At 35.7% G+C, this 26340-nt stretch overlaps 2 protein-coding genes across 2 annotated transcripts; both read left to right on the forward strand.

Moving 5' to 3' along the window:
- The first annotated feature begins 9677 nt into the window (after nt 1–9677).
- Nucleotides 9678–10649, forward strand: LOC128596476 (olfactory receptor 6K3-like). The gene has a single exon (XM_053606094.1). The coding sequence runs from the start codon at nt 9678–9680 to the stop codon at nt 10647–10649; it is 972 nt and encodes a 323-aa protein (XP_053462069.1).
- Nucleotides 10650–22065: 11416 nt separating this feature from the next.
- Nucleotides 22066–23016, forward strand: LOC128596477 (olfactory receptor 6K3-like). Its single transcript, XM_053606095.1, has one exon. It carries the CDS (start codon nt 22066–22068, stop codon nt 23014–23016), a length of 951 nt encoding a protein of 316 aa, XP_053462070.1.
- The last annotated feature ends 3324 nt before the right edge of the window (nt 23017–26340 follow it).

The raw sequence follows: 26340 nt of genomic DNA on the forward strand, positions 1-26340 counted from the left end.
TTAAAAATTCACCCACATTTCATTATCTGCAATTAAACATTCCTGCCTTCCTACCAAAGAGCTATAATAGCAGTTTTAGAGGCTGAGTAGATTGATCCAGAAAAAGAGTTTTGCTCAGCATCTGTGGAGAGAAAAGCAAGGACAGAGGCAGCTCTTGGTTGGACCATGAAGACCATGAAGACCAGCAGGCGAGCAACTGGTGTGGGGAAGGGAGAGGGGTCCAAGACAAGTATTGGGCCAACAAAAAAGCCTCAGTCAGCTGTGGTAAGGCAGATAGGTATGTCCTCAGCATACTTAGGAATGTTGAAATGGAAGAAAGACCTTACTCCCAACTCCAGGTCCACTGCCCGTCCAGTCTCCTCCCCTGCCTTGGGACTCAGGCTCACCTTTGTCCCCTTTCCCTCCTGTATCACCAAATACACTCCCACCTTATTATGAGCTATTTAATACTCATGACAAATATTTTTGCATAAATAGAATTGTACTTATGTTATAAAACTTACATTTATTTAAGGTAAGCATTCAGGAACTCAGATATTTTTTAATCTTTGAATTCCTGCTTAAAAAAAAAAAAAAACCTTAGTGGGAGGCTGAGGTGGGTGAATTGCTTAAGCTCACGAGCTCACAAGTTGTAGAACAGGTTGGGCTAGAGCAAGACCCCATCTCTAAAACTAGCTAGACATTGTGGCGGGCACCTGTAGTCCCAGCTACTGGGGAGGCTGAAGCAAGAGTTTGAGCCCAAGAGTTTGAGGTTGCTGTGACCTATAACACCACAACACTCTACCCAGGGCAACAGAGTAAGACTCTGTAGAAAGAAAGAAAGAAAGGAAGGAAGGAAGGAAGGAAGGGAGGGAGGGAGGGAGGGAGGGAGGGAGGGAGGGAGGGAGGGAGGGAGGGAGGGAGGGAGGGAGGGAGGGAGGAAGGAAGGAAGGAAGGAAGGAAGGAAGGAAGGAAGGAAGGAAGGAAGGAAGGAAGGAAGGAAGGAAGGAAGGAAGGAAGGAAGGAAGGAAGGAAGGAAGGAAAGAAAATAAGAAAGAAAGAAAGAAAGAAAGAAACCAGCAAACAAACAAATTAAAACAAAAACACTCCCTTAGCATTCTATTTATAATCCTAATAAATTTTATCATTCATTTTCAAATATGTTTGACAAATGTTTGTTCTGGTTCATAAGCTTGGCTAATAAATTATTTTAAACTACATTTAAATATGATACACATAATTGAGTACCTCAATTTTTAACTTAATACAAAGACTACTCAGATTTTTTTTTAAATTTATAATTTAAAACAAAAATTATAAATATGGCTAATCCTAAATATTTTTATCGGTCCATTATTGTGATTGATGAGATAAAATTTCATCTTAAACAGCAACCTTAATATCTGGATTAAATTTATTAATTTTATTAACTATACATTTTAACTCCAAAAAGTTGATTAACAAAAAAAGTCTAAGTTAATCACTAAATTACAAATTTGAAATTAGAATTACAAAGTCTATCTGCTAGTATAATGAGTCGAATTACCTTAAATAATACAAATGCAAAAATACTAAATATATATAGGGTTTCTCATGCAAAATAAAAGCAAAGGATTTTGACACTCTTAGATATTTCTATAGTTGGCCTTAAAATCTTATTAAGTTTTACAGATTCTAAACTATTAAGGAAATAATTATGTAACCCACTTCTTTATTCACACAACAAATATTTACTATGCCAGGCCTAGTTTTAGGTGCTTGAGATACAGCCAATAATAAATTTGCTGCCTTTCTATATCTCTTATGCTTACTGAAGAGAAATGATTTAAAAATAAGCCAAAACTAGAACAACAATTTCATGAAAACACATGTTGTATGGGAAATAGAAAAGAAAATATAGGGCAATAAAATGATCCCATGTGGGTACAGAGATTATAACTGCCATACATTGATCAAGTGAAACCTCATTTAGAAGTTACCACTTCAACAAAGATTTGAAAAAAAGGGAAAATTTACCATGTGGATGGAAGGATGATGAATAATCCAGGCAACATTGAAAGGTAGTGAATTAGCTCTAAGGTAGAAGGCATTTGGCTTGTTTGAGGAATCAAAGATTCCATTATGGTGAATATTGAGTGGGGAATATTTCTGGGATGATCCAGAAAACCAGAAGATGAACTCAGGGAAATAGAGGTGGATCACAGAGGGCCTTAAAGGCCATGGCAAGATTCAGACTTTCCTAATTTACTCCAAGAATAGGTGTTTTAGTAGACAATTTGGAACAGAGGAGAATTGTTATCTGATTTAGGGTTTAACAGAATCATGCTTGCCTGTGTTGAGAAGGCATTGCAGAGAGGCAAGGGTGGAAATTGTGGTCCTTTGGAGGCTATTGCAGTAGTCCTGGTGAAAGAAGATGGTAGTTCAGATCAGGATAGAGCAATGGGGATGGAGAAATGTGGTTTAATTCTAGATATATTATTAATTTGACATCAGAACCAACAGAATTCCTGATAGACTAAAAATAGAGTATGCAAGAAAGAGAATGGTCATGGATAACCATCAAGAATGATGCAGTTATCATTAACTGAGACAGAAAACTGCAGGAAGAAGGTATTGGGGTACCAGAAGTTTAGCTTTGCATATTTTAAGTTTAACTGAACTCTTAGATATCTAATAACAATATTGAGCAGGCTGTTGCCTGAGTCAGATACTCAGGAGTGAAGGCACACGAGCAAATCAGCAGCATATGTTAAGCATTTAAAGCCATGATAGCCGGGTGTTGTGGCAGGCACCTGTAGTCCCAGCTACTCGGGACGCTGAGGCAAGAGAATCGCTTAAGCCTAGGAGTTGGAGGTTGCTGTGAGCTGTGTGAGGCCACGGCACCCTACCGAGGGCCATAAAGTGAGACTCTGTCTTTACAAAAATAAATAAATAAATAAAGCCATGAGATTGGATAAATCCATTAAACATCTGGGTTTGGGGGCACTCCAACATTATAGATTTTGGGAAAATGAGAAGTATCAGAAAATATGGCCCAGAAGGAGTGAACAATTAGAAGGAAAACCAGGTATTCTGAAAACCTGGTGAATAAAATACATCAATTTTGTGATGGTTGTGATCAATTTTGTAAAATTTTGCCAACAGTCAAATAAGATGGGAACTGAAAATCAGACATTGGGTTTAGCCATCTGGAGATAATTGCCAAACTTAATAAGAGACGTTTCCTGGAGTGGTGGAAGCAAAAACCTGTCTGGAGTAGAATATCAGAAGAGGCACCAATAAAAATTAGAAATTCCAAGTACAAACAACGTTTTATAAAATTTCGCTACCAGTGAGAATAGAAAATTCAGGCAAGAAAGAGCAAATAAGATAATTAAAATATTTTTTGACTCTGATTCACAACAAAGAATATTTTTTATTTTTAAATGATAATTTAGAACTCATAAACAAACATTTACACATTCTTATCCATATTTCTAGCAGAAAAACAGTTCTACAAAATAAAACTTATATTTGCTACATCATGATACTTTGATATTTTTGATCTTTTTTATGTGGCTTTGTATAATTCTATTTTATTAAAAATACTTTTGCTGGGTGTTGTGGCGGGCGCCTGTAGTCCCAGCTACTCGGGAGGCTGAGGCAAGAGAATCGCTGAAGCCCAGGAGTTGGAGGTTGCTGTGAGCTGTGTGATGCCACAGCACTATACCGAGGGCTATAAAGTGAGACTCTGTCTCTATAAAAAAAAAAAAATACTTTTGAATTAATCTCATCACTCAGTAATGGGTTGAGTGAGTGGTCACTAATGTGACCCTCAACTTGTAAATAAAATGAAATTAGGACTTTAACTCTGTTGACCTTTAAATACAATCTAACACATAGTTTCTATTTTTAACTTTGTATTTATCGATGGCCTCTAATATATTTATAATAAACTATTTCATTGTATTAACAGTCTATTTCATTGTACTAAAATAAAAATAACAACTTTTATTTTAAAAATACGTTAATCTAAATGTGATAAAGAAGATATAGGCACTCCAACAGTGTTAATAGGATATCAAAACGGTATAATCCTTTCTAGAGCAATTTAGCCCTACGAGTCAAAAATTTTAAAGCATACATATCTATTTAGATGTAAGGAACAAGGAAGTTATCTTTGATTAATTAGGCTTTAAGAAGACAGAGAAGGAATGAACCATAAAAATACATAAGGTAAAGAATTCATGCAAATGCTTTGAGACTAGGAACAACTGAACTAAAGCAGGTCAGTGCAGATAGGACACAGTGAGTAAGAGCCCTGAGATGAAACTCAGGGCAAAATACTCAAAATGTTAGAGGCCATGCTATGAGATTTAGGGTAGGGCATTATATTCTTAGAATAACGTTCCTGACAAGATCTGGATAGTAGATTGGACTGTAACAAAAGTAGAAGTGAAAGGAGTTTAATCCAAACTGCAAGTGAAGACATTGAAGAAATTTAGGTAGGAAATTATATTCTTAGAATAACATTCCTAAGATCTGGATAGTAGATTGGGCTAGAACAAAGTGGAGGTGAAAGGGTAATTTAAAAGACCTGATGAGTCATCTTTTCCTATGGACAAACCACCTCCTAAATTGATGGCTTAACACAATCTAAGTGTTTGTTTTACAATTTCATGGGTTGAAAGTTTAGGCTGAAACTGAATGTGTGGTTTATCTGACCCCGGCCTACTCATGTCTCCAGGGTCAGCTTGCCAAGCTAGGACAACATGAGCTAAGACAATTTTACTCTTGTTCATAGGGTGTTTTACCTTCCAGGAGGCTGGTCTAAGTTTGCTCCTGCAATGGCTGGAGCTCTCTCTCAATGGAGTTGAGACAGAGTGTAGGTGAGTAAGGGCTCTTGAGGGCTAGGGTCAGAACTGCCACACAATCTCTTCTGTTACATTATGTTGCCCAAATCAAGTCATAAAGAGACAGGAGAAGAGAAAGACATTCCATCTCTTGATGAGAATAGCTGTCAATTCACCCTTAGGGGGATGCAAGGAAGAGTTAAGACTACTATTTTCTTTGCAGTATAGAACTGTTGGCCTCCACACATTATGCTCAAATCCACATTGGAACCACTGGAACTAATCATGTACATATGGGTTGAAAAACTGGAGAGCTGTCTGGATTTGGAACAATAGTAGAGGGCCATCCTGAGCTCAGTAAACAGAGCTGGGCAGCACAGCCTTTGCAAAGTTAGCAATGTTACTGCAATGAATTATTTCCTCCCTGGGAAAGCCAAACAAGCTTTGAAAAATTTAACCCTTTCAGAAGGTATGGAAATAAAAATAAATAAATAAATCCCTAATTCTGTTCAAAGGAACTCTTTTTTTTTTTTTATTAAATCATAGCTGTGTACATCAATTGGATCATGGGGCACCATACACTTGGTTCATATACCATTAGACACATTTTCATCACATTAGTTGACATAGCCCTCCTGGCATTTTCTTAGTTACTTTGCTAAGACATTTACATTCCACATTTACCAAGCCTCACATATACCCTTGTAAGATGCACCACAGGTGTGATCCTTTCAATGCCCCTCCCTCTACCCACCTCCCCCCTCCCTCCCCACCCTTTCCCCCTTCCCCCTATTCTTAGGTTGTAACTGGGTTATAGCTTTCATGTGAAGGTCCTAAATTAGTTTCATAGTAGGGGTGAGTACATTGGATACTTTTTCTTCCATTCTCAAGATACTTTACTGAGAAGAATATGTTCCAGCTCCATCCATGTAAACATGAAAGAGGTAAAGTCTCCATCTTTCTTCAGGGCTGCATAGTATTCCATGGTGTACATATACCACAATTTATTAATCCATTCAATCCTGTAATTCCTCCGCTGGGCATATACCCAGAAGACCAAAAATCACATCATAACAAAGATATTTGTACCAGAATGTTTATTGCAGCCCTATTCATAATTGCTAAGTCATGGAAAAAACCCAAATGCCCATCGATCCACGAATGGAAAGGAACTCTTGATAAGAATTTGCATTCACACACACACACACACACACACACACACACACACACAAAGAATTTGCATTCACATAGACTATTGATCCTGAGCATATCTGTCAAGAAGGCTCACATTTTACTAAGACTCTCGGAATTCATGACACAGTGGAGAAGTAATGAGAAAATCTCAGAAGAGGAAGTTTCTATTAATTAAGCCATGGGGAAAGAGAATTGGTGCTTTTTCCTAGTTATCAAGGGAAATAGCCTAGTAGAGAAATCTCCCTGAGAAACCTTTGCAAACAAGTATAAGAGTCTTTCCTGCTGAACTGTAGGGACTTGAAATACATAAACTCAGGACAGGGAAGGAAGTTCATTGTCTGTGAAGAGGTAAGAGGAGAAGGCACAGGGGTCCTAGATGTAAGGGGTGCCATGTGAGGAGAGAAAGAAAGAGCCTTGCAGGGAGAGGGAAGAGGACTCAGCTAGTCCTCCTTCTGTTGACTTAAATAACAATATTTGGGGTCATATTTGAGATTGCCTAAGTGGCTTAATAGAATTATTCTCAGAGGGAAGAAGGAATACAGGATTAGAAATCAGTGATACTATTGTATTTTTTTTGGAGAAAAACAGATTGAATGATTAAGACTTTTCTACTGTTAATGGTATTGTTTTTCTGATTTCATGTCTTGCCCTTTTCTAAATTAATTATGATCCAGAGGATCGAACCAATAAGATTATTAATAAATAGAGGTCAGATATCAGAGGAACCTATTATTCAAAATCTTATCCCAGGGTATTGATTAACAGAACACAGTCTCTACCCCAGACCAACTTTTTGTGTTTGCCTTCCCTTCTCCCAGTCAGATCGGGTCAGCTCATTTCTCTCCTTCTAGTCTCCATCATATGAACATCTAACTGGAATATTAATCTCTGCAGAGTCAAATATCAATTTTTCAAAACATAGACACCACGATTTTATTGACAGGATGAGATCGTCACTATTGGGAAATAGATACAGATGCTAGAAGCACAATAAGACAATAACTATAACTGGTTTAGAAGTCAAAGAAAGTCTCACTCTTCTGCAAAGATAGTGCTCATCTCTACAGGTTTACAAAAGGAGATGGTATGTAAATGTCCTTTACCCTTTTTCTTAATCTCTTTGTGTGTAGGTGAATGCTCATTAGAATTGAGAGCATTGAGCTGCCAGGTATGGGAGCAGCCAGTTAAAACACAAAGAAGCCAGAATGAAAGTTAATAGTGAAGTCATTAATTTCATGTTGTGATAATATGAGCAGAAAGCTAAAACCAGAGAAGATTGTTTGTGTAGAATGGATTGCAGGCAGAAAACTGAAGGCAGAGAAACAAGTTTAGAGGACAAAAGGATAACATATAAAAATCAAGAACTCTATATATTGTATAGAATAAGAATGAACAATTTTGAAATAAAATTTAAAAACAGCATGATTCAAATAACATCAAAAATATGAATAGTTGATAAATCTAATAAAATATATCACAGACTCCATATGCTATAAACTATAAAACACTGATGACAGAAATTAGCAATGACAACTAAATGGAAAAATATTATATTAATGAATAGAAAGATTCAATTTTAAAGATGCTGGTTCTCTACAAACTAGCCATTCAATGCAACTTTAACCAAAATACCAGTATATTTTTTTTGTTTGTACTTCAGAGCTATTGATAGGAGGCTTCAGAAATTTATGTTAAAAGGCAACAGAAAAATATAAGGCAGTGTTTTGAAAAAGAATGAAATTGAAAGAATCACACTAAACAATTCCAAGACTCACAATGTAGCGAAAGACATCAAGATAGTGAAGCGTTGTCCAAAGAACAGATAGAAACAGTAAAACAATGAAATCTAATAGAGAGGGTAGAAATAGATCCCACATAAATGGCCGGGTAATTCAATAGAGAAAGGAAAGAATTCTAAAAAATGCTATTGTAACAAATGCACACAAATATGCTTAAAAGTCCTTCACCACACACAAAAATTAACACACAGTGGATCATAGACATGAATACAAAATAAACAAAACTATAAAACATCTATAAGAAGCAAAGAACATCTTTATGAACTTCAGTTAGCAAATGTATTGGCCTCAATAGCAAGAGCATAATTTATAAAAGAGAAACAACTGATAACTGCACCTAAAATTGAAAATTTTTACCAGACAAATTAAATGTTAAGAAAATAAATAGGAAAGACATACTGGAAGAAAATACGTACAAAACAACATTCTTGTCAAAAACAAACATACCCAAAATACATAACAACTCAAAACTTGATCATGAGAAAGTAAACAGATTTTTTAGAAATTAGCCAAAGATTTGAACAGACATTTCATAAAAGAAGAAATGTAGATGTCAAATTAATTTAATTACAAATAATTTTTTAAATAGCTCAGAAGAAACATTTACTGGGGAAATGCTGGCATGCCGTATAAGCAAGTGTTTTTGGTATTTTATGAGCATAGTGTACCCAAAGAGATATTATTTTTCAAACACTCTTTGTGTGCTTAATATTTCTCTTTGATTAATTTTTCAATCTGTCCAGTAAGTTGCCTTTCTGATTTACCAGGAGAGTGATACTGCAGGCCAATTGATGAGTTCCTACTTTACTTTTTTTAATTTTTTTTAAATGTTATTAATATAAGGGTATTTACCATTAGGTTACATTGTTTGCATTTGTTAGGAAAAGTCTGAGCTGTACTTGAGTCCTTCACCCAGGAGGTATGCCATATATCCCTTCATTGTACTCATTGTCCTTATATGTCAGAGAAATGTAAATCTTTGCACTATTTTTAGAAATAGCATCTTCATATTTCAATGCAACTTTCAAGGGACGTGGCAGCAAAATCTCTAAATGTGTTATAATCCTACATTTTCGCTCTTCCCTTTGCATTGTGACAGTCTTTGTTAGGACAAAAAGAATTTGAATAGGGAGACTTAGATATTCATCGAGAATCTCTTCTTCTTGTCAACATCTCTCATGGACTAACACTGTCAATCCTGATTAAAATGACCCAAAATCTTTCACCACTTAATTTCACTTTGGTCCCTTTTTTCTATGTTGGTTACAATTGATTAGCTTAGTTTTTTCTGCTGCTGAAAACGGAGTCTCCTACCAAGGTTTCACCTGCTTGTGCCGAGAATTGTTACCCTCTGTGACCTCATTTGATGTGGTGTGACAAAGGAGCAGAATGCTGGAAACTAGGAATATTCAGGAAAATGCAGAGTATATTTTTAATAAAAATTACATAGAGAAGAAGAGAGTGAAAAGTTTTCTGTAATTTACACTAAAAATGTTGGAGGTTTTCTTCAGTGTATGACTCAAAACAATTTTGTCAATTATTATAGACTTATTGTATACTTATTATTGTTTATATAATTATAAATATGACTTTTAATCTTATTTTCTTATTGTTTATATTCCATTTCTTTAGAATATAAATTTCTTGAATGTACAGATACTTCCTTTGCCATTGAATTCAAGAAAACTATAGTTGTATTTGACCCACAGTAAGCCCTAAATGAATATTTCAGTAATCTATGAATAAAAAGAAATACATTATTTACCCAAAGCGTATTTTGTATTTGACTCTCATGTGAGCTAATACAGCTAACTTGTTCATCTAGGAAGTGACCCGTGTCTTTCTATCCATAACAGCTAAGGTTGCTGAGACCATGGTGAGAGGCAATCAAACTACTACAGTGACAGAGTTTCTCTTCTCTGGATTCCCCCACTTTGAAGATGGCAGCTTCCTCTTCTTCATCCCTCTGTTCATAATCTACATATTCATCGTTATTGGGAATTTCACTGTGTTTTTTGCAGTCAGGATGGACAGCCGTCTCCACAATCCCATGTATAACTTCATCAGCATTTTTTCATTTCTGGAGATCTGGTACACCACTGCCACCATCCCCAAAATGCTCTCTAACCTCATCAGTAAGCAGAGGACCATCTCCATGATCGGCTGCCTCTTGCAGATGTACTTCTTCCATTCCCTGGGGAATTCGGAGGGAATTTTGCTGACCACCATGGCTATCGACAGGTATGTTGCCATCTGTAACCCTCTCCGTTACCCAACCATCATGACCCCCCGGCTCTGTGCTCAGCTGTCTGCAGGCTCCTGTGTCTTTGGCTTTCTTGTGTTACTTCCAGAGATTGCATGGATTTCCACACTGCCCTTCTGTGGACCCAACCAAATCCATCAGATATTCTGTGACTTTGGACCTGTGCTTCACTTGGCCTGTACAGACACCTCTGTGATTCTGATTGAGGACGTGATCCACGCAGTAACCATCATCACTACCTTCTTAATCATCGCCCTGTCCTATGTAAGAATTGTCATTGTCATCCTGAGAATTCCCTCCGCTGAGGGAAGGAAAAAGGCCTTTTCTACCTGTGCAGGTCATCTCATGGTCTTCCTCCTGTTCTTTGGTAGTGTGTCCCTCATGTACTTGCGTTTCAACGTCACTTATCCACCAGTTTTAGACACAGCCATTGCCCTGATGTTCACTGTATTTGCCCCTTTCTTCAATCCCATCATTTATAGTCTGAGAAACAAGGATATGAAGAATGCAATTAAAAAACTCTTCTGTCCTCAAAAATTGTTGAGGGTTAATTCTAAGCCAGTTTCTCTTCGATTGTTTTGAAATCTAAACTGTTACTACGTGTTATTACTCTATGCCTAGTTTTTGTCACATGGAAATTCTATCATTCTGTTTATCCCCCATATTTAGAAAAACATACTTATATTCTTGTGTCATCTATATGAAACTTACTGTGTATATCATCAGAGAACCTATGATGTGATTGAACAAGTATAATTTTTTCTTCTGAACATTGCAATTAAAGAAAAATTGTTTACCATTTCAGAGGATTAGAACTACAGGATTTGTACCTCAGAAGCTAATCATGTATGCTGAAGAATCATTCTATTTAGGAAACAGATTTGGGAAAAGCTTTCTGTTTAATTATGGAGCATGGATTACCTGAACGTGTTTATCTGGATGTCAATATCTAAGAAAAAGCCAAAATAATATTTGCTATAGTTTTATTATTAATACTTTATTATGGTTACCTCCTTATTATAATAATAAGTATACATATTTAATAAGATTAGATTATTGATATCATCAGGCACATTTAAGAAAAAGCTACAGTGTCAAACACTATTTACAGCAATACATTTTGATCCACACATCTAAATTTTAGCTATTGTTTGCCTTTCCAGGGCTAAAATTCTTCACTTTCTTCATTTTCGGTCAAGAATCTTCAATGTATCCTCTGAATGGTAGTTTCAAAAATAATAGGATTCAATTAACTTTTTTTATTTTAATTTATTTATTTTTATTGTTAAGTCATAGCTGTGTACATTAGTGCAATCAAGGGGTACAATGTATGGGTTTCATATACAATCTGAAATATTCTCATCAAACTGTTCAACGTAGCCTTCATGGCATTTTCTTAGTTACTGTATGTAGGCATTTTGACTAATTGCTCTGACATTTTCCTCTTTTCATGCTTTCTATGATTGTGTTAATTTAATTGTCTATCTTAATTTATTCATAATCATTTAAATTATATTTTTGAATATAAGAAAAAATATTGGTTTGAAGATAGCAGTTTTATTTCACATGTTTAAATTTTCTTCTTTAATAAGTCCAGTTAGATGACCAAATCCAAGGTCATATTAGTTTTTTACAGATTCTAAACCCAAGACTTATAATCATGGCAGTAATTCCTTATTTACCGTGTTTCCCCAAAAATAAAACATCCTCCGAAAATAAGACCTACTTATAGATTTCCTTCTGGGTGAAATATAAGGTATCCCCCCGAAAATAAGCACACAACCCCCCCCTCTGTCTCAGAATGAAAATTAATTTACCGTAAACTGGTTGCTAGGGCCACCCCAACTGGCATCTAGCAACCAGTGACGTTATGCGGAGTCCTCACGTCCGTCAGTGCTGTGTGGAGGCGGAGCAGAGGTCGGAGTGAACAATGAGTTGGGGTGGGAGAGAGGAGGAGACTTTTGTAGATGCGTGTAGAAGAATAGGAGGATCAGAGTGGATGGGTCACGGTGAACAATAAATGTGTACTGTATTCTTCTTCATGGAAAAATAAGACATCCCCTGAAAATAAGACCTGGCACATCTTTGGGAGCAAAAATTAATATAAGACACTGTCTTATTTTCGGAGAAACAGGGTAGTTATCTGACAGTGGTCGTATCAGTATGCGAACACAAACACTTGAAGCCTAATATAGTTCTCAACATATTTCATGTTAATATCTCTAGAAATGAATGAAAAATAAAACTATACATCCTGAGAAACAGGGAAGGGTAACTTCAATAGACAAAATTTAAATGCTTTTCTTAAGCCAGAGTGCAACTTGATGGGGGTTGCAGAGTTGGAATTAATGACTATGTAGAATATTCGTAGCTACAAAGTAACTTGCCTAGGTATTTGTCCCCTAATCTCCACCTGGTAGATGATATGCTAAATAGAACTGGGGCAGCCCGGATTCAATAGTTCTGGTTTAGGATTGTGCAACCAATGGGGGGGGGGGGGAGGAAGCAGGTAGTGGTTTCTCATAATAAACCTTTACTATATCCATTTTTGTTTGTTTATTTGTTTGTCTGAGACAGAGTCTCATGGTGTCGCCCTTGGTAGAGTGTAGTGAAGTCACAGCTCACAATCACAACTCACAGTCACAGCTCAAACTCTTGGGCTTAAGCGATTCTCTTGCCTCAGCCTCCCAAGTAGCTGGGACTACAGGCCCCCGCCACAGCACCAGGCTATTTTTGGTTGCAGCTGTTGTTGTTTAGCAGGCCTAGGCTGGCTCAAACCCACCAGCCCAAATGCATGTGGCTGGTGCCCTACTCACTGAGCTACAGGCGCCAAGGCAACTATATCCATTTTTTTTGCCATAAGAATTTGAGCTCTAATCTAACAAGGAAACTATTAAAATTAAAGGGTTGCTAGTACATTTTGGGGGGTGGGGAAGGCACAAACCTGGAAAGACAGGCACATCTGGATTTCCCTAGAAACTCTAGAAAGGCTCTTTTCTTGCAGTAAGATTACATAGAAATGGAGGAGCCTTTGCAAATATTGATGGTTGCATTACAATCAGCTAAATCTATGGTAGTTAAAGCAGCTTTGTATGACTTCTTGCCCAACACAAAAATTAATCCTCTTTGAGGAGAATATCCACATCTAATTTTCTCTAAAATTCAGCATAAATAATTTATTTAATTAAAAAATTACCATAGAATGTGGATACAAAACCATATAATGAAATCCCAAGAGGAAAAACAGGTAATAGAGACTTACGAGAGATTGACATATTGGTGTTATCAGATATTAACTTTAATTTGGTATTATTATATTTTTTAAAAGACAAAATCAGTAATTTAGGCAGAAAATTGCCATTTAAAAATTTAAATGAAATGAATACAAATAATAATATAATAATTAAGGCTAAAAATTGAATAGATGTTTTTAACAGCAAATTAGCCACGGGCAAAGAAAGAACTAGAAAATTGTTTTGCTCCAAAAAAAATTTTAGAATAAAGCATGGAGATATTAAAAAAAATAATTAAAAACACATATATATTTAAAAAAAGGAAATGTGAAAGACATATAAGGTTTTCAAGAAAAAGTGACGGAAAGAGGGGAGACAGCAGAACCAAAGCAAGATTTGAATCAACAGACAAAATATTTTCCAAAAGTGACATCAAGAAAAAATTTACGAAGTCCCAAAAAACAAAAATAAGACACAAAAAGCATATCATACGTTAACACTTATTAAAAAAAATCAAAGGTAAAGAGAAAATCATAAATGCATTGGGGTAAAGATGCTCAGGATATATTATTTTCAACAAAGCATTTTGAGAGCTGTGTTTTAAATAGACTGGAAGCAACAACAACTGTTAAGATTCTTCTACACAGTAAAAATATTCTTCAAAGATGAAGATTAGATAAAAACATTTTTAGGTTTGCAAAAATACGGGGACTTTTTAAAAAAACATCAGAACTACATAAGAGATTTTTTTTTAAGCAGAAGTGAAATGATTTCAAAGCTGAAAATAGCAATGTAGAAGAAAATAAAGATCAAGAGAAAAGATAAAATGACGGGGATAGGTTCTAAGAATATATATGAGTAGGTGAGCAATTTCATCAGTGTGAAAACATCAGAGAGTGTGCTTACACAAACCTAGATGCCATAGCCTATTACTCCTAAACTACAAATCTGTAAAGAATGTTACTGTACCTAACACTGTAGGCAGTGGTAAATCCAGTGGCAAGCATTTATATATCTAAACATAGAAAATGTACAGTAAAAATATAAAATGGTAACCCTGAATAGAGCACTTACATAAATGGAACTGGGACTTTCAAGACTAGAAGTTGCTCTGGGTGGGTGAATTTAAAGGCTCAGGGACATTACTGTACACCACTGTAGAATTTATAAAGGCTGAACTCTTAAGCTACACTAAATTTGTTTTTTAAATATACACATATTTCTTTTTTTTCTTTTCTTTCTTTTTTTTTTTTAAGAGGCAGAGTCCCATTTTGTCACCCTCGGTACAGTGCCATGGCATCACAGCTCACAGCAACCTCCAGCTCTTGGGCTTAAGTGATTCTATTGCCTCAGCCTCCTGAGTAGCTGGGACTACAGGCGCCCACCACAATGTCCAGCTATTTTTTTGTTGCACTTTGGCCAGGGCTGGTTTCAAACCCGCCACCCTTGGTATATGGGGCCAGAGCCCTACTCACTGAGCCACAGGTGCCACCTTTTTTTCTATATTTTAAATACATTTTTTTTATTATTGGGGATTCATTGAGGGTACATAGAAGCAGGTTATATTAAATTTGTTTTAAAAATATAATTTTCAATCTTTAGTAATAAATTTTGGCATATTGTAACATTTTTTACCTTATAAATTTATTCATTTTTTATTGCTGACTCCTTTGTAATAACATTTAACTTCAGACAAAGTCACGTTGTACAGCTATACGAAAAAGGTGCCCTTTCTTAATATCTTTATCCTATAAGTTCTTCGAAATTTTTTCCTACATCTTAAACATTTTTGTTAAAAACTAATATGCAAACACACACTAGCTTAGCCCTAAACATTGTCAGGTTCATCAAAATCACTTTTTCCATCTTCACATCTTGTCCCACGGGAAGGTCTTCAGGGGCGATCACAGGTTTGGCCCTGCCATCTACTGTAATAGCAATGCTTTCTTCTTGAGTACCTCTTGACCTTCCTGGGTTGTTTTACAGCTAACTTTTTTTTATATGTAGAAATATACTCTAAAATAATAATAAGAAATAGAGAATAACCAATAACGAGGTCATATATTATCATTATCAGGTATTATGACCTATGCATTATCTTACGAAATCATCATATGTATATCCATCTGCCAGTGACTAAAAAGTCATTCTGACTCTATGTGGATTATATTCATAAATTTTAAGTAAAACAATGATGAAATATACTGTGAGAATTAAAATAAGCAAAGATTTACAATCATAATACAAAATACGTGAGGAAGAAAAACTTGAAGTAGTCTAATGTGTTTGAATTATCTTGAATTTGCTCAAAAATACTAATTTATGTTAGTTTTTATAAATCTATGAGTATATTTTTAATATCTAAGATTACTAAAGTTTTAGTAAAAAAATATATAACCATCTAATAGGTGGGAAATATAAGAAGACAAGTAATGCCTTCAAAAGACATAAAAAGACAAAAATACATATAGAAGATAAGAATATATTTTCTATTCATTACATTCAAAGTAATTAAACTAATACTCCAATTAAAAGACAAACATTTTCTCACTCAGTAAAAAAATTTAGTGCTGCTCTAAGAGGCATATTTTAAATTGGTAATGCCTCCTAATGCCACAACCCTTTAATACAGTTCCTCGTGTTGTGGTGACCCCCAACCATAAAATTATTTTCGTTGCTACTTCATAGCTGTGATTTGGCAACTATTGTAAATCGTAACGTAAATATCTGATATGCAGGATATATTTTCATTATTACAAAGGGGTCGTGACCCACAGGTTGAGAACCACTGCTTTAAATATGTGAATACGGAAATATGGGATGTGAAAGATAAATTTTAGATCATGCAAATATTCAACAAATTGATATAACTATACTAATATTCAAATAAAGTCAATTTAAAGCAAGTATTGTTGAAAATGAAAAGGAAGCTACACTAATGATACAGCTGTCAATTCACCAAGATTCAATAATTCTATATTTGCATGTTTTAAATAACATTGATTTAATGTTTGGAGACAAAAATTAGTAGAATTAAAAGGACCAATAAGGAAATTCCCAGTAACAATAAAGGTTTGAGAAACAGGCTAGCAAACCGAACATAAATGATGAAATAGAACACTTGATTTGTGCAAAGTTTACACAAGTATATTCATAGCGTAAAAATTCAATGAGGCATATATTTATCATGTATACTATTTTTTACATAATTTATATATTATCAATTTTTTCTGAAAAATTTTTATTTCCATATTATTTTGTTTTTATTTCATTTTTCTTTTAAATTTTTTTTAAAGTAGCATTGGATATGGTGAGAGGCAAAGTTTTAACATTTTTTTCCTTTTTAATGGAGACCTACTTATGCCACATTCTTATTAAATCAATCTACTCACCCAGTGATAACATGCCACCTTTATCCTATGATATAGCTTTCATTTTTACCGCTTTTACTCTAGACCAGGCGTCCTCAAACTTTTTAAACAGGGGGCCAATTCACTGCCCCTCAGACCGTTGGAAGGCCGGACTATAGTTTAAAAAAAAAACAAACTATGAACACATTCCTATGCACACTGCACATATCTTATTTTGAAGTAAAAAAACAAAACGGGAACAAATACAATCACACCACCTCATGTAGCCCGCGGGCCGTAGTTTGAGGACCCCTGCTCTAGACTGTCCATTAAATCTTCTAACTTACTTACCTGTTCAGAATCTCCTTGTGCTATGCTGATTGGGTACCAGTAGCTATATTGTAAATTTCAATCTGTAGTTTCTCTCAGTTTTCATTTTGCATTTTTAAAGAAATTCTCACTTAGTGACATGATTTTTAAATGATTTTTCTTGTTACTTATCCTGTCACAAGTGAACAAACTTTATTAAGCTTGCCTTTAAATGAAAAAATATTTATTACATTAGAACAAATAACTGTTTTATGATACTGAGTCTTCCCACACAGAGAAGAATTCCATTTCTGATGGCAAATTTATGGAGTGAGGATGACCAGCTGGAACAATGGAGTTGTCATCGACTGAGACAGAGAAGACAGTAGTAAGAAGATGTTGTAAAGAGGAATGTCAGAAGTTTAATTATGCATATTTTAAGTTCAAGTGGACTATTACAGACCTAATAACAGCATTGAGCAGGCTGTTACATGAGTCACATACTGAGGAGGGAAGCAGGATGGAGGTGCATGTGCGAATCAGCAGCATCTATCAAGCACTTAAACCATGAAACTGGGCAGGAAAACCAAAGGGCTAGCTATGGGGCACAGAGACAATACCAGATTTGGGGGACTACAGGAGGGGTCAGAAAATACAACCCAGAGAGAGAGAGAACAATTAGATAGAAGGAAAACCAAGGGTCCTGAATATAAGTCAAATAAAATACATCAAGGAGGAGAGAATTGTTAACTTTGTCAAATTCTGCTAATAGTCAAATAAGATAGGAACTAGAAAGTGACCACTGGGTTTAGACACCTAGAGGTCACTATCAAACTTAATAAGAGAAGTTTCCTGGAGCAGTGTAGGCAAAAGCCTGGCTGGATTAGTTTAACAGAAGAGGATCAAAGAAAAATTACAGAAATTCCAAGTAAAAATAGCTGTTTCCTAGGATTTTACTCCCAATGTGTATATTTATACATTCTTATTGATATTTCTAACAGAGAAGCATTTTTACAAATCTCTATTATACTTACTCTATGTTATTAAAAGTATTTTTGAAACTGATTTCACTGGTTGTGACTTAATTGTAAACACAATGAAAGTAGGTCTTTAACTCAGTTTAACTTTGGATATAAGTAGTTTCTATTTTTATCTCTGTATTTATCTATGGTCTCTAATGTATTTACAATAAACCACGACTTTGTATTAAAAGCAAAGATTTATTTTAAAAGTATAATAATTTATCTGTGATGAAAAAGATATACATGCTTTGATATCGCTAATAGACACCAAAATGACATATTTTCACCAGCAATTTAGCAATCTGAATCAAAAAGTTAGTAAGCGTGACTATCCAATTAGATATAAAAGATAGAAGATATCTTTGATGAAGTAGCTGAGAGTGAACCAAGCAGAAAAAATACGCAAAGGAAAACATTTGTGTAAATACTATGAAGTTAGAAAGATCTGGATGCAGTGCAGGAACCTGAAAGCAGGGTAGGTCCTGACGGGACACAGTGTGTAAGCGTCAAGAGATGAAGGTGAGAGGCAAAATACTCAGAATGTTACAGGCCATGCTGCAAGATAAGGGAATTTAATCCAACCTGCAAGTGAAGACGTTGAAGAGAGTTAGATTCCTAACAAGGTCTGGATAGTAGATTGGACTGGAAAATAAGTGGAGGCGAAAGGGTAATTTAAGAGACCTTATCAGGTATCTTTTGCTAAGGAAAAACTACCCCCCAAATTAATGGCTTAACACAATCTAAGTGTTAGTTTTATAATTTCATGGATTGGAAGTTTGGGCTGGAACTGAATGTGTGGTTTATCTGACCCTGGCCTATTCATGTCTCCAGGATCAGCACTGATTGGCTAGAGCTTACCAAGCTAGGACAACATGTAGAAACTGTACTAGCTTGCCAAGTTAGGACAAATTGTCCTCTTGTTCGTGGGGTGTTTTACCTTCCAGAAGGCTGGTGGTCTGAGTTTGCTCCTGCAATGGCTGGCTAGGGAGTTGAGATAAGAGTGTAGGTGAGTAAGGACTTTTGAAAGCTAGGGTCAGAACTGCCACAAAATCTCTTCTGTTCCATTGTGTTTGTCAAATCAAATCACAACTAAGAAGAGAGAAAGACTCCATGTCTTGATGGAAAGGGCTGTCATTTGACTCTCAGGGAGCATGGATACAGGAAGAGTTAAGATTGTACTATTTTCTTTGCTATATAGAGATTATTGGCATCCTCACATTATGCTCAAATCCACACCACTGGAACTAATCATGTACATATGGGCTGAAAAAGTGGAGAGGGGTCTGGATTTGGAAGAGTGGTGGAGGACCTCCTGAGCAGAGTAAACAGAGCTGGGCAGCACAGTCTTTTGCAAAGTCAACAATGTTACTGCAATGAATTATTTCCTCCTTGATAAAACCAAACAAGCTTTGAAAAATTTAATCCTTTCGGAAGGTATGGAAATAAAAAATAATTCTTAATTCTGTTGAAAGCAACTCTTGATAAGAACATATATTCACATAGCCTGTTGATCCTCAGCAAATCTGTCAAGGAGGCTCACATTTTACTAAGACTCTTGAAGTTCCTGACACAGTGGAGAAGTAATGAGGAAATATCAGAGGAGGAAGTTTCTATTAATAAATCCATGGGGAAAGAGAATTGGTGCTTTCCCCTAGTTATCATGGGAAATAACCTAGTAGAGAAATCTCCCTGGGAAATCTTTGCAAACAAGTATAACAGTCTTTCCTGCTGAACTGAAGGGACTTGAAGTACATAAACCCAGGACAGGGAAGGAAGCTCATTATGAAGAGGTAAGCAGATGTGCATGGGTCCTACACATGGGCATGTCATGCGAAGAGAGAAAGTCCTTTTCCCTTCTCTGGGAAAGGGAAAAAGACTCAGCTGGTGCTCCTTCTGTTGACTTAAATAACAGTATTTGGGGTCATATTTGAGATTGCATGAGTTGCTGAGTGGAATTATTCTTGGGGAAAGAATAATTACAGGATTAGAAATCAGTGACAATGTTGTATTTATTCTGGAGCTTGAGGGATTGAATAATAAAGACATTTTCAGCAGTAATGGTATTGTTCTTCTACTTTTATGGCCTTGGCCTTTTCTAAGTTAACTATGATCCAGAAATATGCATTTCACTAGAACTCTCTGGTTCCAAGCAAATTGATATAAACCAATTAAGATCAGAGGAACCTATTATTGAAATCTTACCCTGGAGTATTGACTAACAGAACACAGTCTCTACCCCAGACCAACTTTTTGTGCTTGCCTTCCCTTCTCCCAGTCGGATCGGGTCAGCTCATTTCACTCCTTCTAGTCTCCATCATATAAACATCTAACTGGAATATTAATCTCTTCAGAGTAAAATATCAATTTTGCCAAAACATAGACACCACAATTTTATAGAAAGGATGAGACCGTCACTATTGGGAAATAGATATGGATGCTAGAAACACAGTAAGATAATAACTATGACTGTTTTAGAGGTCAAAGAAACTCTCAATTCTCTCCAATTGTAGCCTTCATCTCTATACAGATTTACAAATGAGGTCGGTATATAACTCTTCTTTATCCCTTTTCTTAATCTCTTCATGTGTGTAGGTCAAGTGTTCATCAAGCCCCAAGTATCAGAGCAGCCAATTAAAACACAAAGAAGCCAGAATTAAAGTTAAGAGCTTATTGGGATACTATGAGCAGAAGGTTAAAACCAGAGAAAATGCCACTCCCCTCTGTTCCATTTTCCCCAGAGGACTAGTGCACCAGTAGAAGGTCAGTAGATCAGCGAAGGCTTGGGAGTTTTCTCATGGTTGAGGGAGCCCCAGTGCTAAAGGACTGAAGCATTTTTCTGAGTCCTGGGGGAAGAAAGGAAGAGAACTGGTAGCAGAAAAGTACTGGGCTGAGTTAGAGCACGACAGCAAGGTTGTCTGTTGTTCCCCCCAGTATTAGGTCCCCAAGAGACACCCCAAGAGCCTCTGCCAAAGGCTCCAGGTAAAGAGAATTAGTTCATTTCTAAATGGTTTATATTGCCTAAAAAGAGATATTATTGTTCAAACTTCCTTTGTGTTCTAAATATTAGTTCTTGACAAAATTTCAATCTGTCTGTAAGGCTGGCTTTCTGAATTACCTGGAGAGTAATGCCTGAGTGACATTGATGAGTTTATCCGCCCTACTTTTAGATATATTAATAGCATTTTCATACTTCGTGGAACTTTCAAAGGACATGGTGCAATAACCTCAAATTGTGTTAAAATCCTACATTTTGGCTTTTCCCTTGTCATGGTGATGGTCTTTGTCAGGACAGAAAGTATCTGAATAGGTAGACTTAGATATTCATCAAGAGTCCCTGCTTCTTTTCAATATCTCTCATGGACTGAATCTCTAGGAGTCTGATTAAAAAGACACAAAGTATTCCTCTGCTAAATATCTCCCTGACCCCTTCTCTTTCTTCTGGCCAATTTTTGCTAACTTATTTTTTTCTACTGCTGGTAATAGGGCTTCCTACCAAGGCTTCCCCGTGATGTTTGTGCCTAAAAACTTGACTCTCTTCTTTATCCACATTTGATGTTACTCTGTGCTGTGATAAAGAAGCAGAATACCAAAAACTGGGAATATTTACAAAAATGCTGAATATATCTTTATACTAATTATAAAGAGAAGAGAGTTAAAAATTTTGTCTAATTTATACCAAAAAATGTTAAAGGATTTATCTGATATGTAACTCAAAATGATTTTGCCAGTTATTACAAAGGGCAATTGTTATTAGTATCCTTAGAAGCTTATTTTAGTTTATGTAATTATAGACATGACATTCTTTATACCTTATTTTCTTATTATGTGTATCCTTATTTTTAGAATATAAGCTTTATAAATACAAAGATACTTCCTTCACTGCTGAATTCAACAATGCCACAGCTGTGTTTGGCTTATAGTAAATCCTAAATGACTATTTCAATAATCTATGAACGAAGAGAAATACATTATTTACCCAAAGCATATTTTGCATTTGACTCTCATGTGAGCTAATACAGCTGACGTGTTCATCTAGGAAGTGACCTGTGTCTTTCCATCCATAACAGCTAAGGTTGCTGAGGCCATGGTGAGAGGCAATCAAACTACTACAGTGACAGAGTTTCTCTTCTCTGGATTCCCCCACTTTGAAGATGGCAGCTTCCTCTTCTTCATCCCTCTGTTCATAATCTACATATTCATCGTTATTGGGAATTTCACTGTGTTTTTTGCAGTCAGGATGGACAGCCGTCTCCACAATCCCATGTATAACTTCATCAGCATTTTTTCATTTCTGGAGATCTGGTACACCACTGCCACCATCCCCAAAATGCTCTCTAACCTCATCAGTAAGCAGAGGACCATCTCCATGATCGGCTGCCTCTTGCAGATGTACTTCTTCCATTCCCTGGGGAATTCGGAGGGAATTTTGCTGACCACCATGGCTATCAACAGGTATGTTGCCATCTGTAACCCTCTCCGCTACCCAACCATCATGACCCCCCGGCTCTGTGCTCAGCTGTCTGCAGGCTCCTGTGTCTTTGGCTTTCTTGTGTTACTTCCAGAGATTGCATGGATTTCCACACTGCCCTTCTGTGGACCCAACCAAATCCATCAGATATTCTGTGACTTTGGACCTGTGCTTCACTTGGCCTGTACAGACACCTCTGTGATTCTGATTGAGGACGTGATCCACGCAGTGGCTATCATCTTCTCTGTCCTTATTATTGCCCTCTCTTACATCAGAATCATCACTGTGATCATGAGGATCCGCTCCGTTGAAGGTCGCTGGAAGACCTTTTCTACCTGTGCAGCCCATCTCTGTGTCTTTCTGATGTTCTACGGCAGTGTGTCTCTCATGTACCTGCGTTTCTCTGCCACTTTCCCTCCAGTTTTAGACACAGCTATTGCACTAATGTTCTCAGTTCTTGCTCCCTTTTTTAACCCTATCATCTATAGCTTAAGAAATAAGGACATGAAAATTGCAATTAAGAAGCTTTTCTGCTCTCAGAAGATGTTTACAGTATCTGCAGGGTAATGCAGCTCATGGGAACATTTCACTGAGGATGGTACTCTAACATACTAAACCATAAATATAACATACAACTCATTCACTTTTGCACAGAGACTTTAGGTCTCTTTATCCAAGTCTTTCTTCCCATTATCCATATTTAATTTAGATAGCATGGACAACCAGTCTAGACTTGCACAGATGGGTAAGATATAGAAAGGAAATAAGATCTTTGAGACATTAAAATAGTTTACAAATGTTAATTTTTATTCCTTACATAAACATTATTATTTAAACCTTATATTACATAAACACTAAAACCAAGTAAGGATGATAAAACATATGAGTTAAGAGAATAAGATCTGTAGAAAAGTTTAAGGTTCATACTTCAGTGACACCACAAATTAGCTTTGTGCTTTGAACAAGTTATTAATTTCTCTCCATTTTAGTTTTATTGTTCTGAGTGTAAAACTAATATATTTTAAAACTTGGACTTTGGATGGTATAATGAATACTGAGTTATTCTATGCAGTTGCTTAAAATACTACATAACACAGGGCAAGTGCAAAATATATGTTAGTTGTTAATATTATTTGCCACTAATTATAAATATTTGTTCTTGATGTTTTAAGGAATGTTATAAAGGGTGACATATTAAAATCAAAAACACATGCAGAGGAATAGCTGTGATTATTATTATAATATTCTCTAGGACTGATTAGAAATAACTTGCATTTTACTATGACAATTTTGATTTAATTTATCCAATTGAATTGAATAAAATTATTTAGTTAATAGTAGTCTCAAACATACTAAGAAGTGGTAGATCGATAAGATATAGATATTATTACAGATATGTATTATACTGAACTACCTTATCCTTGTTTTTATTATCATTCCCTATGAAATGTATTTAATGCATTGCTACCTGAAATTTTCTAAGATTAAAATTTAGATTTCCGTATTAAATTAATGCTTAAAATCACATATTTAAAGTTTCCTGCACCAAAAATTAAAGGTGAATAAAAATGTCAGGGTTTGTTAAACTGCTAGGTGTCCTAAGTACTGAAAAGTGCTAAAAATGTAAAAATAAAGATTGGAGTATATATAACACTGCCTAAGGATCTTCATAAGGGTTATTTTAATACCTCAAAATATAATATTTCGCACTCTTTTCTAGAAAAGAAAAAAACTTTTGCTTGGGTAAAGTATCCAAAAAATCAATTGATTCTATCAAGTAGTCTCACAGTGTACAAAGATACATATTTTAAAAATCAGCAGCACCAAAAACAAAATAAATTAAAACCAAAACATCAATTCTGAGGGTAAAAAAACCCAGCACCCAATAGATTCCAAAATTTCAAACATTTTCTTAAGAATAAGTGCATGAGACCCAAGTAAGGGAAATATTTATCCACCAGATATTCAACAACAAAATAGGAGAAGAGAGCCTAGGAATTAACTGGATGGAATTCTGTACATAATCTATTGGAAAGATAATCAAAGCTTGGAAAGCAGAATTAAAAGCCATGGTGTACTTAGGAACTCTGGACAGAGAGAATGGAGCTAAATTTAGATGTGGAATTTCCCAGATTACAAGGGAGCTGTGCCCTAAGCTATATTTAGAAACAGATGTGGAAATCAACGTGAAATATACAAGCTAGAGAAGTGATGAACTTGTAGGTAACCTGAGGATGCTAAAATAAAAGAAAATGTAAAATTCAACAGAAAGCAAACAGGTGGGAGGAGTCAGGGTGGAATGGGTAAACTCACACCTGGTGTGTACAATCACACTATCAGGGTGAGGAGCACACTTGTAACTTTGACTCATACTGTACAACAACTGATGTAACCAAAACATATGTACCATCATACTATTCTGCAGTGAAAAATAGAAGAAAAAAGTACTTCTGAACACAATAGCAATACTCTATAACTAACATTAGACTTCACAGTAGGTGCTTTTGTATTTTCTATGAGCAATTAGATTTAGAACTTTTACATTCTTCTCTTGTAATTTTTTTTGTATCAATCTATGTTGTCTCTTTCCTTTTTCTGTCTCTCTGTCTCATACACATAGGCAGAGATGTTCTTCATCTAAAAATAACAAACAAATCACTTTAATTTTGCCCTACACTGTATATATTCATATCATTAACTTTGTAAAATGCATAGTTTAATAATTTGTTGGACTGCTGTAATTAAAGGAGGAGGGACAAAGAGACACAGAAATTTGGATTTGGAAGCAAATGCTCTCTCAAAAATTTGTCCACTTCCTCCATGTTTTTAAGTTCATGAGCATAGAGATTTTGATAGTATTCAGAGATGATGTTTTGTACTTCCATGATATCAGTTGCAATTTCTCCTTTTAAATTTCTGATTGAGCTCATTCAAGTCTTTTCTTTTATATTTCTGGTTAATTTACCAAGAGACTTGTCAATTTTTTGTTGTCTTTTCAATGAATCAACTTTTTGTTTCATTAATCTTCTGTATAATTAGCTACTCATTTCATTTAGTTCTGCTCTGATCTTGGTTAGTTCTTTTCTTCTATTGGGTTTGGGATTGGTTAGCTCTTTCTTTTCCAGTTCCTTGAGACTACTCATTAGATTACTGATTTGTGATCTTTCTTTCTTTTGGATGTGGGTGTTTAAGACTATGAGTTTTCCTCTCAGGACTGGTATCCCATGGATTTTGATAACTCTCTTTGGAAATGCTCTAAGCTTTTTCTTCTTAAATAAATTTTGTCTTCGTTAAAGCTTACGTAAGTTACTTTTGTTTTCTATTTCACACTGCTTGTGCTTGCTCCAGTTTTACTCTCTGTTTCTACCCATTTTTCACTTTCCTTCTGACCCTCAGCTGAACTTTCTACTACAGCTGAGCAATTGAACCAGGTCAACTGGGGTTGAGGTCCTGGGACTCCTGGCCTCCAGTAGGACAGAGCTTGGATTGAAGCTACTGCTTACCGGGTAGGATTCTTAGCAAGTTATGTTCTTTTAGGCCTAGTTACGCTTGGTCAAGCTCTCCCTGAATTCATGAGAGCTAATTAATTATCCTCTTTGAGCACTTGGCTTGTATACATTAGGGAGATTACTATCTTGCAAAATTTGGATTTATACTCATTTCTATGTTCCATGTTAGATATTAATTTTCCAAAGGAAAGGAATCACATAATATTAATGTTTTATTTTTCAGAAGTTTGAGTGAACGGATGAAAGTGGAAACCATCTTGTCAGTAGTAGCATACAATGCTGTGAATTTGCTTTAGCTTTCAGAAGACTTCCCTGCTTGTCATTTCTCTGCCTAAAAAGGGTTTAGCCTATGTGTACACAAAGAAGGCAAAATGGGGGGGGG

This window comes from Nycticebus coucang, chromosome 10 (assembly GCF_027406575.1).
Source record: "Nycticebus coucang isolate mNycCou1 chromosome 10, mNycCou1.pri, whole genome shotgun sequence".
Classification (NCBI taxonomy): Eukaryota; Metazoa; Chordata; class Mammalia; order Primates; family Lorisidae; genus Nycticebus; species Nycticebus coucang.